The 13,480-nt window shown below is 38.9% G+C and overlaps 1 protein-coding gene across 1 annotated transcript in view; it reads left to right on the forward strand.

Annotated features, from left to right (window-relative positions):
* Positions 1–8,249, forward strand: part of zfpm2.S (zinc finger protein, FOG family member 2 S homeolog) — a 266,012-nt gene extending 257,763 nt beyond the window's left edge. Inside the window, exons 6-8 of the mRNA XM_041567996.1 lie at positions 792–998; positions 2,754–2,978; positions 4,591–8,249. Of these exons, the coding sequence (XP_041423930.1) occupies positions 792–998; positions 2,754–2,978; positions 4,591–7,076 (2,918 nt within the window). The 3' untranslated portion in view covers positions 7,077–8,249. The remainder of the gene's footprint in view (positions 1–791; positions 999–2,753; positions 2,979–4,590) is intronic.
* Positions 8,250–13,480: the final 5,231 nt, after the last annotated feature.

Genomic DNA, 13,480 nt, shown 5'->3' on the forward strand with positions numbered 1-13,480 from the left:
TTTTTCTAACAAATATTGCACGGAAATAACTTAATAACAAAGTATTTTCTCTCACACATTCCATTTATTGTGAATTTGAACACATTTACACTTTATTTTTTTTTAATTTTTTTTAAGCAATGAGCAGTTGATCCAATACAATATCCATTGCCTACATTTTGTGCCTTTAGAAGAATATCTTCTGACCTTATCTCCTGCAGCAGATTCCAGTAACTAGTTGTTTTAATATTATAATCTCTTGCTGGTGAAAAATGAAGTGCGGTTGAATGGCCGGTTATCTAGTAAGATAAACATGGGAATATTACTTATCAAAATGGATGCATTTCTCACTGGTGGGGAGAGCAGAACAGCGCTAAACCATGTTTATGGAATATGGGAACTGAAACGTATGGCACAGTGTTTTATGCAGAGCAGTTATGGATTTGTGCTTTTCTCTTGATGAGCAGTAGTGATGGGCGAATTTGCGACGTTTCGCGAAACGAAACGGCGTCTCGTTTTTGACGCCGGTGAATTTTTTTCGGGCAAATTTTCGAGGGCGTTTTGCGAATTTATTCGCTGGCGGCGAATCGCGTGAATTTGCCGCGAATTCGCGCCTGCCGAATAAATTCGCCCATCACTAATGAGCAGATAACACTTTGTAAATTATTTTTTATTCCATCGAAACATGTTTGCTATAGAAAACTACTGTCTATTCCTTTATAAAGCATTTTTGGGCATATAATCTTCACCTATAAAGAAAGCTGTAAAGTGCCTTACAAGCCAGCACACAAATTCTATATTTGTCTTTTCAGGAGGACAACTGTGGTGCACGACGACCAAGTCTATCGCCGAGGGGGAAGAGTTAATTGCCTTTGTTGTGGATTTTGACTCAAGGCTACAAGCTGCCACTCAGATGACTCTCACTGAGGGAATGTATCCGGCGCGCTTGTTGGATTCAATACAACTGCTTCCTCAGCAAGCTGCTATGGCTTCTATTTTGCCTACAGCCATTGTAAACAGTAGGTGTCATGTATTCTAGTCTGCATCTGAGTGAATAAAAAAAAAACATTCAAGAATGTACATGCAATAAAGACGAATAAACCAGCAGTTACACTAATAACCATGATCTTATATGGTCCATTTAGCTGTATCTACTGTGATACTGTGTTAGGCAGTCAAATTGCTGAAGAAAAACACTTATGAGATGATATTAAAAGATAAACCTTTAAAATAAGTGAATGTAAAATATCTTGGAATAAAAAGAAAACAAATAATGAATGTAAATGACAAAGCACTCTTGTTAATTTTACATTCACTTATTTTAAAGGTTTATTTATCTTTTAATATCATCTCAAAAGTGTTTTCTTGTAGCACTTTGAATGCCTTACACAGTATCACATTTTAATTTTATTTTAACGGTTTACTTATCCTTTAAAGCAATGCCAAGTTAATACCCAAGGGTGCCTCTTCTAGACCGGCTGACACCGGAGGCAGCAGACCTTATGCACCCCCTGCACACAGACCCGCAGAATGTGTTTATCTAAAAGTTGAATGTCTGAATTTTGAGTTGAAATTAAAATTTGGTTCTTAAAGTTACCATTATAATGCAGCCTGGAGAAAGGTTATTACCTTGTCTCACCAAAAAACACCACTGGTGATACCTTAGAACAAGGGTCCTCAATTTTTTTACCCGTGAACCACATTTAAATGTAAAAAAAGTTGGAGAGCAACATAAGCATAAAAAAAGTTCCAGGGGGTGCCAAATATGGGCTGTGGTTGGCTATTGGTAGCCCCTATTTATGCTGGCAGCCTACAGGAGGCTCTGTTTGGCAGTACAGTTGGTTTTTATACAACTAAAGCTTGCCTTCAGACCAGGAATTGAGAAATAAGCACCTGCTTCGACGCCATTGGGAGCAACATCCAAGGGGTTGGAGAGCAACATGTTGCTTCTATGAGCCTCTGGTTGGGGATCACTGCCTTAGAATGATAACCATAGAAAGATTTTAGATCATTTTGTTTCCATTTTCAAGATCAGCTAAGAAAGTGTTGAAAGCTTGCTATGGTTGTGGTGGTATTGATTGTGCTAATATTGTGCATATTGACAATAAATCAGAATGACCATTATTTAGCTTCTCACCCAACACACAGTTGTCTATGGAAAAGATAAAACATATCATGATGATACTTTATATTGAAAAATAGGAGAAGTGGTGCCTGTGTTGCTAACTAGACACCTGTGTGTTGGGGGAAAATACCTAATTTTTTTAAAAAAATTTATTGCTAATATTGTGTTGTCAGTTCCAGATGACTGGCTAAACTGGTTAGCAGCTGGAGAAATCTATCTACTGCCAGCCACAAAAGTCCATCTAAACAACTTCTGAATTTGTGATCCCAAGCCAGTGGCTCATGAGCAACAAGTTGCTTGCCTTTTATGTTGCTCCCAGTGGCCTCAGGTGCTTATTTTAATATTCTATTCTTGGAGGTACGGTTTGGTTGGGTAAAGAAAACAGTCTTCTTCCAAGTAGAGCCTCCTACAAGGTGGCAGTCCAAATTGGGTTTACAAGCACAAACCAGAATCCCTATTTGGCAACACCCAGAAACTTTTGTCACACCCCAAATACCTCCCCTCCAGCCTTTCGGAACAATGGCCATAATGGAGAAAATGTTCATGTGTCACATTCCTAATTGTAACTATTTTAAGACTAGCTTACAGAGTTATGTACTCCTTTAAAGTTACTTATAGCTCAAACATTTATTATTTTGTGTCTTTGTAGAAGATATTTTCCCATGCAAATCCTGTGGCATTTGGTATCGAAGTGAGCGGAACCTGCAAGCACATCTCATGTATTACTGTAGTGGAAGGCAAAGAGAAAATGCTCACCTACCGGAAGACATTGAAGAGAATACTCACCAGCTATCCAGTATATGTCCCTTCCCGCAGTGCACCAAAAGTTTCTCAAATGCAAAAGCTTTGGAAATGCACCTAAATTCTCATAGTGGTAAGTATATATTATTCCTCCACTATGGACTACACAGTTTGGAGGATATATCAACCCCCGACTAAGTACAAGCCCCAAGTGTTGGCTCTTGTTATTGAGCCTTAACACTGCTGCCACTGTGGCAAGAGCCTTTGGTGTCTCTCAATGTCTCTGTAAGGAGAACTTGCATATTTCACAGTATTTCAGTTTGCTTGGATACTATTTCAGGCATTGCATCCCATTCAACTTTTCTTTATTAAAGTCTTTGGCAAGGCCAACATAACATTCAATGCCTCCAATGTTTCCAGTGTAGCCAAGATACAGGTGTGCCATAAACCTTTAGCTACAGTACATACACATGGACATATGATAGTGCTTATAATATGTGGGGGTGCCAAATGTTAGGCACCCTCCAGTGAGTTTAATCACTTACCTGATATGCTGGGCCAGTGCTCCTGTTTGCAGAAAATGGCACCAGCCTAGGGCCCTTCTTTGCGAGCACCATAGAGCAATTATTTTCCTGCTCCTAATTTCTTCATGTGTATGCACATGCACAGTAGAGTGAAAAGCCAAAAAGAAGGCTTTTATATTTTACTGCGCAAGCATCTACCCCAGGCATTGATGTAAGAAGAAGGGGAAGAATTGAATCACTCCATGATGTTCACTAAGAAGAACCCTGGGCCGGTTCAGTTTTCTGCTAACATTCTTCATCTCCCAATGACTGAACCTTTCCTTCTCCTTTAAAGGGCATGTAAAGGCAAAAAAATAAAATCCCATTTTTACTTTCTTTAATGAAAAAGAAACCTATCTCCAATATACTTTAATTAAAAAATCTGTACCGTTTTTATAAGAAACCTGACTGTATGCAGTGAAATTCTCCCTTCATTTACTGCTGTGGATAGGAATTGTCAGATGGTCCCTAACTGCTGAGCAGGGAAACAATCATACTTATGAACAGCAGGGGGAGCCCCCGCCTTACTTCCCAGCCATGCAGAACTCAAGCAGCTTTGTTTATGATGATCCCTATGCAGCCCAGACCACACTGAGCATGTGCACAGTCTTAGTCTTGCAAAGATGTATAACAAAGTTACAAGATGGTGACCCCCTGTAGCCAACTTTGAAAGCATAAATTATTTGTTTGATTAGGCTTGTGGTGCAGTAAGTTCATGTTTATATTTAGTATACAAAATACAGCATTTCTAGCCTTATTCTATGTTAGACTTTACATGCCCTTTAAGGTGCTCTGCCTACATGGAAATCTTAATAGCATGCCCAGTGGGGGACCTGTTCTTTATATAGTTGGTCATTGGTTCATTGTAAATATAGTAAAATAGATGCATCGCTAATGGTTTTGAACATCAGAGTGTTATTACGTTTTATGGCAAAGACTATAGTGAGACACAAGGAAGACTATCTTTTGTGTTCATAACGTGTATGTTGTAATCTATATGGATCCTGGTCTAAGGAATTAGAGAAAAGGCAGTTATAGAAGTAGAAACAATAACTCAAGTATACCATGTTGGGAAAATGTTATGTTTCAAAAAAAAGAGAGGTGTATGTTTTAGGTAAATTAGTCTGTTTATCCAGGTATTCACAATAATTGCATATAAATGACTCTATGTATGTGTTGCAGGTGTTAAAGCTGAAGAGTTCCTTCCTCCTGGAGCCAGCCTGAAATGTACAGTTTGTAACTACACTGCTGAATCCGTCATTAACTTTCACAAGCACCTGTTCTCACATCTGACTCACGCTGCCTTTAGATGCAACCAGTGCCATTTTGGCTTTCAGACTCAGAGGGAACTCCTACAGCACCAGGAGCTTCATGTTCCTGGAGGTAAACTTCAACGGGAAGCTGACACGGAGCACTCTCCCAGTGGCAATGAGGCGAATGCACTACAGACATCGGAGCTGTTGAATAAAAATGAGGTTCTACAAAGCCAAAAGGCTGCACAGAATAAAGAGGCAAGCTCTGACAGCGAGGTGGATAAGTGTGAAAAAAAACAGCATGTTTTTATTTCCAACCAGAGGCCCGAGGCAACTCATAAGAATGTCTTTTCATATACTAAAATAAAGTCTGAACCCTCTAGCCCCAGACTTGCTTCATCCCCAGTACAGTCTACACTTGGGCCTTCATTTCCCATGGGACCTTTTCTTTCCCAGTTTGCTTTTCCTCATGACATAACTGTGGTCCCACAAGCTTCAGAAATACTTGCTAAGATGTCAGAACTGGTACATAGAAGGCTAAGACATGGGAGCAATAGTTACCCCCCTGTAATTTACAGTCCCTTAATGCCCAAGGGGGCAACTTGTTTTGAGTGCAATATTGCCTTCAACAATTTTGACAACTACTTGGTTCATAAAAAGCTCTACTGCAGCAGCCGTTGGCAGCACATGACGAAATCTGAGTTTGCAAATATTATAGAGAAAAACCCAGAAGCTGTGAGTCCCTCCAATGCACAGAACACGGTCAATATCCTTAACTCATCTCTCCATCCTTCTGACACTGACAATCAACTTCTGCAAACGCCTTGTATCAGCTCTGGGGCCATGTTAGAACTCCTAGGGTCGAACGCTAAGTCTAGAGAGAAGGAACTTGCATCAGAAGTTAAAAAGTTGACAGCTGGAAGTCCCACTGATGAAAAATCCAATGACAAACCTGCCGAGGTTAATAATTCCACCACACCACAATTAGATGGGGACACTAGTGACCCAAACAAAACTACATGCGAAGCCTGCAATATAACGTTTAGTAGACAGGAGACATTCATGGTCCATAAACAGTATTATTGTGCAACACGTCATGATCCCCCAATGAAAAGAACAGCTGCAAACAAAGTGCCTGCCATGCAGAGAACTATGCGCACCAGGAAGCGTAGAAAGATGTACGAGATGTGTCTTCCCGAGCCAGACCAGAGGCCACAATTAGCCCAGCAGCATTTTCTGCAGGTGACGACAAACCTTGGTAACGCATGTACATCTGCACAGGAATCAGCAGAGGGAGTGGGAGAATGTTATCATCCCAGGTGTGATATCTTTCCAGGAGTTGTTCCAAAGCACTTGGAAACATCCCTTTCTATTAATAAATGTGTCCCCATTGTGAAATGTGAAACCCCCCATTCTGCCAATTCTACTCTTGAGACAGATGCCCCAATAGACCTAAGCAAGAAGTGTTTAGCCCAGTCAGACAGAATATGCACGTCCCCGAAACGACTTCTGGACTATCATGAATGCACAGTGTGCAAAATAGGTTTTAACAAAGTGGAAAACTACCTAACTCACAAGCAAAATTTTTGCCCGATCACAGCAAATCAACGCAGTGATGTGGGCCACCTAGAGAATAAAGTTTTCCCCAACCCCGAGAGTGAAAGAAGCAGCCCTGAGGCCAATTTTGATAGAAATGTCATTAAATGTGAAAAGACCAGAAATTCCAAACAGTTGTCGCCTAATGGGAACTTGTTTTCTACGCACTTAGCAACTCTTCAAGGTCTTAAAGTCTTTAGCGAGGCAGCCCAGCTTATTGCCACAAAAGAAGAAAACAAAAATGCTTTTTTTTCACAATGCCTTTACCCCGGAGCAATAAAAAAAGCTAAAGTAGCAGATCAGCTCTCTCCGTATTATGGAATCAAGCCAAGTGATTACATTTCTGGTTCTCTTGTTATTCACAATGAGGATTTAGATCAAAGCACAAATGTCGGAAGTGAGTCTCCCAAAAGCCAGATACCTTCAAATGGATGTTCTTTGATAAAGAAAGAGTCACTCCCTTTGTTGCCAAAAAACCGAGGCATGGTTATAGTCAATGGTGGACTGAAACAAGAGGAGAGGCCAGCCGTCAATTCTCAGCAAGAAAACATTTCCCAGAATCCTACGCAAGAAGACGCCAGCAAATCGCCATCTTGGGTGTCTGACAAACCTCTAACGGCCAACGAAAATGTTTCTCCATCAACTCCTTCGACCGAGGACCAGCTGTCCAACCTATCAAAAAATATAAACGGCTCCAGTCCAGCTGCTAATAGTGGAAAGTACTGCCGCTTGTGTGATATCCAGTTTAACAACCTCTCAAACTTTATTACTCACAAAAAGTTTTACTGCTCTTCACATGCAGCGGAACACGTCAAATAGCGAGAGATTGTGGTACCGCGAAGTGTGTGTTGTTTCATGCAGTCAAATGAAAGATGCTGCTTAAATTACATCTGGACAATCAGGATATCCATTTATTCTTAATGACTTGAAGATTTATAGTGTTATTCCATAACGATTATGTGTAAAAGTGTATTAATGGTGCCATTTTATTTTTGTTCCAAATATTTATTTTACCAGCAGTGTTTATACAGTTGTACCCAGCACTGACCTCCTGCTCTCAAGCCACGGCTAAGGAAATATATATATATATATTGACCGATCTGGCAAGCCAGGTCCAGGAGGCAGTGTTGGACCCAACTTCAGCTGTGCTTTGGTTATTTTTTATTTAAAGAACTTTATATTAAAGTCATTTGTAATGTTATTGTATAGTTATTGTGTAGCACATATGGTTTGCACCTGTATAGTAGATTTTAAATAATAGAGACACAACATTAAAATAAAAAGAAGAAAAAAAAAAGAAAAACATTTTAGGAATAGCTTCAAAAGCACTTGTGTATACAGACTTTCTTTTTTTCTATGCTGTTGCATAAAGAGTCAATTGTATGTGTTAAAATATATTCGGCATAGCCATATCTTACCCACATGCCCCATCAGGATAGACTTGCAAGGACCTGTACTATTAATGAGAAGCCATCATTGCCATAACTAACACCACATTGTGGTGGATCCTTAGTATATTTGTTCGACACTAAGCAGGGCTGTCTCTGGCCATTCTGAACCAACCTGTTTCCCAGTTCCATCCTTAATAAATCACTCTTTCAAGTCTTTGTTTTTTTCCTATTTAGTTTTTGCAATATTTAAAGGGGTTGCAACATAAGCCCTTAGGTTTTAGGATCCACTTAGATGCAACTTGGCAGTAGGAATCCAATATTTTGTTTAACCTCTCCCTATTCATAGACATAAGTGCCCCTGGCTGCATCAGACCCTATCAAGTCCAAAGTCCAGGAATTAAAGTGGTTGGCAGCCGTATTTTCTTCACTTTACAGTTAGGGTCAAGCAGAAACCAGCAGACATGGTGCCTTAGCATAACACTTAGGCTAGAGTCCTGTGCTGGTCAGATTTGTGAAACCTGAACCTGCAACCCAAGTTTTTATCTGCTTGGACGTACTATCCATATTGACCCACAAGCCAACTTGCTACCCACTGACCACCATTATCTTGAAAGTACTATTGCTGAAAACCAAACATTACATCATCAAGTTGGTGGAGGCAAAAAAAAGTTTAAATTAGTAAACCTTGCTATATATATGCGACCCAAGAACTAACACGTAGACCCACCAACCGATCCCTGTATCCCCATTCACAAGTCCTACCCACATACTGCAGGTTGCCTGCTGCAGAACTTTAACTTAGACACCATAGGAGTTTTTTTACTGAGTGTAGGGCACAGTGCATAGTACAATAAATAGACAAATAACCCTTCCCCATAGTAAGCATCCTTATGCGCAAGTCTTTGCCCTCCAGACCAGCGTTTCAACCCTGACCTCTCACATGTAATTGTTTCTCCTTCTGCAGAGATCATTGGAGCTGTGGCTGCTTTGTGTGGCATGGGACACTGGAAACTGAAATATCTAATAAACTAAAAGAAAAAAACAATAATCAATCCCTATTGCAAGCTTACATCTAACAATTCCTAAAGTTGACTTCTAAACACTTCCTAAAGTTGACTTCCTTAATCACATTATTGAGTTCCCCTAACTTAACATATATGTTCCTGCTGAAGCCAAGTCAATAATGCTTCTCTGATCTTCTCAATGGATTCCAGCTACAACAGGTCTCAGTTAATCTACTTGGAAAGCTACAACCTTTATCATCCCCAATATCTAATGGCTGGGAGATTCCATCAGCAGCCATGAACAGTCTAAAGAGCAGTGTTTCCTCCCCATATCATTATGTTTTAGCACATACACTACATTAGTCGTTAGGCATTGCAATGTATGTAGCTGTCTGGTTACGTCCACTTTTCTGAATCGGAAAACCTGTTAAAAAAAAGTTAAAAGAAGATGGGATTTTTTTCTCCTGTATAGTAACTGTATTTTTTCTTTGCTGCTGCATCTTTGTCTGGATTTTTAAATCTTTGCTGTTAAATGCAATACTTTATAAAGACTGAACAAAAAACAAATTACCGGAAGCAGTATTGTAAGTTATATATGAACTGAGAGCCAACGGATTTTATCTTTTAAGAAACAGTTCAAATTGAAAAAAAAAAACCTTATTACGATGCTGCAAGTATGAATTAAATTCATATGTATTATATATATTTACAGTAAATATAGATGGGGCACTACTGCAACTGGTGATCAGAAAAAACGTTCTACTTCTGGTAGAAAAAAAATTCTCAACAAATGTTGTTACTATGCATGTATATGGATGGAATAAAATTCCGGATCATTGGACATGTAGTTCTGTGTTTTTTTCTCCAAGGTTGACAACCATGACACTATATATATATATATATATATATATATATATATATATATATATATATATATATATATATATATATATATATATATATATATATATATATATATATATATATATACACAGTACAAACTATATAGAGATACAGTAACCTCTGTAGGACTTTATTTACCAGTAGAGGTTTCCATAGACCAGCAGACACAAGGGCAACATAATCAAACAATGATAGAGGGGAGGAATTCTTTCTCTAAGGCATTACACTGGAGGGGATCTTAAATAATTTTAAGAAAGGTTTGGACCCTTTATTAGCAAGAGAGAAATTAGAGGGTGCCAATATTTATACTCCCGGGTGTTGTACTGATCTAGGCACCGACCTAATTGCCGTCTTGGAGTCAGAAAGGCATTTTTTTCTCCTAGTTAAAATTAAGGACGATCCAAAGGTTTTATATGCCTTGTTCTGGATAGTTGGGAAGTTAGATAGAAGTTCTTATAATCAAAAGGATTGACTATTTTATTTTTGTTCAGTCACAACTAATTGGCACATTTGTAAGGGATACATTTTATGCTCCCTCCCCATACACAACTGATGGAATCATTGATGGTGACAAGTGAATTTAAAAAGTATCCCATGATGCCACTTATTCCTTAAAAAGTAAAAAAAAAAAAAACCAGAGCGCATGAAATGCATATGGCACAGTACCATTGGGGTCTCTATGAATTTTATTTTTGAATTTTTTTTCTCTTTTTAAGAGATAATTGGTGTTATGGGATACTTTTATATATGTGTGTGTGTATATATATATATATACAGACGAAAGGATGGACAATGATACCATTGATACACATGGCTTGAGAAAGGGCAAGATGGCTCGAAACGTCGCCGAATGATATGTGCACATATATGGTGATGTGAAGTTTTTATCTTTCAATACAGAATTTAAGCATTAATAGTGAGTGCTGTCTATCCTTTCGTCTGTACATATTATGGGAAGCTAACCGGAGTATCCCGAAGGACGAGCACCACATCCATATTCACTTAAGCGTGAGTGCTGTTACTAACCTCTTGTATATATCTATCTATATATATATATATATATATATATATATATATATATATATATATATATATATATATATATATATATATATAAATGACAGGCCATTTATCCTCCCTGTAGAAAGTCTTTAATCACTTGACAATTATTTGACAGGTGAATTGAGACATGTAAGGGGCTAACGCATCTGCAAAGTTACGTGATAAAAGTGGCACCTGGACTAGTTTCCTGCTGCACAAAGATTCTTGCTCTCAGACAGGTGACCAGTAAAACCAACCTATCAGGGGAGGAGTGAAAGAGAAGACTTTAGAGCAGGGTGAATAGAGTTAGCAATAATAAGGGGGAATGTCTATTCTCAGCTCGGTTTTTAAGGACCTTACTTAATTATAGCCAGTACTAGGAGGAAATTTTCCCATTGGTGCAGTGTGGGCATTCATTCATTTGTAAACAAATCTCACAGCAGTGGAGAGCTTCCCCTATTGGTTCCTGATGGTCACATGTCCAAGTCCTGTTCTCTGGCAAGGGAACCTCTTCAAAACATCATAAATACGGACTTCTAAGACACGTTACATTGTGATGAATAAAAGCTTCTTTATTTATTAACAAATATAAATAGCATGTCAGCTTGTGTATTAAGTCTCTACTACTGACGCATTTTGTGCCACATGGCACTTCTTTAGAATATACTCCGAGGATGTTCCATGAGGCACAAAACACTACAGTAGTTGAGACTTAAAGGAAAACTATACCCCCAAAATGAATACTTAAGCAACAGATAGTTTATATCAAATTGAATGACATATTAAAGAATCTTACCAAACTGGAATCTATATTTACATAAATATTGCCCTTTTACATCTCTTGCCTTGAACCACCATTTCGTGACTCTATCTGTGCTGCCTCAGAGATCACCTGACCAGAAATACTACAACACTAACTGTAACAGGAAGAAGTGTGGAAGCAAAAGGCAGAACTCTGTCTGTTAATTGGCTCATGTGACCTTACATGTGGTTTGTATGTGTGCACAGTGAATCTTACGATCTCAGGGGGCGGCCCTTATTTTTTAAAATGGCAATTTTCTATTTATGATTACCCAATGGCACATACTACTAAAAAAGTATATTATTATGATAATGGTTCATTTACATGAAGCAGGGGTTTACACATGAGCTGTTTTACTCAGTATCTTTTAATAGAGACCTACATTGTTTGGGGGGTATAGTTTTCCTTTAATGCTAGTAAGCTGCTATTTATATTTGTCAATAAATAAAGAAGCTTTTATTCATCACAATCTAACGTGTCTTAGAAGTCCGTATTTATGATATCCGTTCATTTGTGTATCCAAAAACTAAATCAAGATGACCGGATATTCCGGAGCCACAGCATATTGAGTAGGATTGTAGTATACTGTATATTAAACATCCAGCACATTAAACCTAAGAAAAGGTTACCATACACAATAAAATAGTGCAACTGTAGGCATGACTGGGCAGACTTGGTTGTTGGACCAACTGCTGAAGTTAAAGCAGCCATAGAATGCAAGTTATAACAAATCTTACATTCAGGGTTAGCATGCCATCTGGCAAACTAGACTTTCACCCTTGCCTGATTGGCATCTGTGTAGATTCATTTTTGCCTATGGATAGTACTTTGACCCCCAAATGAGCACTGACAGATTGGACAACTAGCAGTTGTGCGGGATATAATACCAGCAACTAATAGTTCTTCACAATCTATGGGTCAGTTATTCAGCTGATGTGGATAACAGATATCTAAGCAAACATGAAATGGTTTGGACTGAACAAATTTATTTTTATGTAAAAGGGTTTTTAAGGGTGAGCAGCAATCACATATACGTTGCAAAGCATTGGCTGGAGTGGCGTATAAGTCACTAAACTGATATTCTTCAGTAGTGAAATGCATTCTCTAGTAAATCACACCACCATCTGGCAGACAAGGTAGGTTTTAGAAAATGGCAAAGGAATACTACCTGCCCGAATGCATTATGCCAATAGTAACATTTGGTGGAGGAGAAAGCTTGCTCTCCTCAGGCGGCAACACCGGAAAGGTTTCCAGGGGCGGCAAAAAGCCGCTCCTGGTACCTTTAAAGGAAAAATTTAAGTGTTTTAAAGTAATGAAAATATCACATACTGTTGCCCTGCACTGGTAAAACTGATCTGTTTACTTCAGAAATACTACTATAGTTCATATAAACAAGCTGCTCTGGAGCAATGGCGGAAATTGAAAAACATCTATATGGCACAGGATAACTAATGGATAACAGATAACACCATTAGACAGACAGAGCTTATCTGCTACCTGCTGTGTAACCTGAGCCTTTTCTCCTTTGAATGGCTGCCCCCATTGCTACAAATCAGCTTATTTACATAAACAATAGTAGTGTTTCTTAAGCAAAAACAGCAGTTTTACCAGTGCAGGGCAACACTGCATTATATTTTCATTACTTTAAAACACTTTTATTTTTTGACGTTACTGTTCCTTTAAGAGCCGAATTTACGTTTTTTAAACCGGAAATTCGGCTTTACTAATGTGAGAGAGTGCAGTTGCGCTCTATGCATTAGTGTTCCTGCGTCCGCTCCCGACAGGTAAGTCGGCGAGGAGGGGGCGGAATTGCAGGAGCTGCCTCAGGCGGCCCTTAGGTAAGAATCGGCACTGGGAGAAAGAAGGGTCTGGGTTTGTTTTTCATGGGTTAGACTCATTCTTGTTTCAGCCATGATAGTGCTCCCATTACCAAAGTGAGGTTGCTACAGAATTAATTTGTTGAGACTGGAGGGAAAGAAGTTGACTGTCCCACCCAGAGCCCTGACCTCAGCTAAACAGAACACCTGAGGGATGAACTGAAATGCTAACAGCAAGCCAGAGCTGATCCCCAACATCAGTGCC

Source organism: Xenopus laevis, chromosome 6S (genome assembly GCF_017654675.1).
Source record: "Xenopus laevis strain J_2021 chromosome 6S, Xenopus_laevis_v10.1, whole genome shotgun sequence".
Classification (NCBI taxonomy): domain Eukaryota; kingdom Metazoa; phylum Chordata; class Amphibia; order Anura; family Pipidae; genus Xenopus; species Xenopus laevis.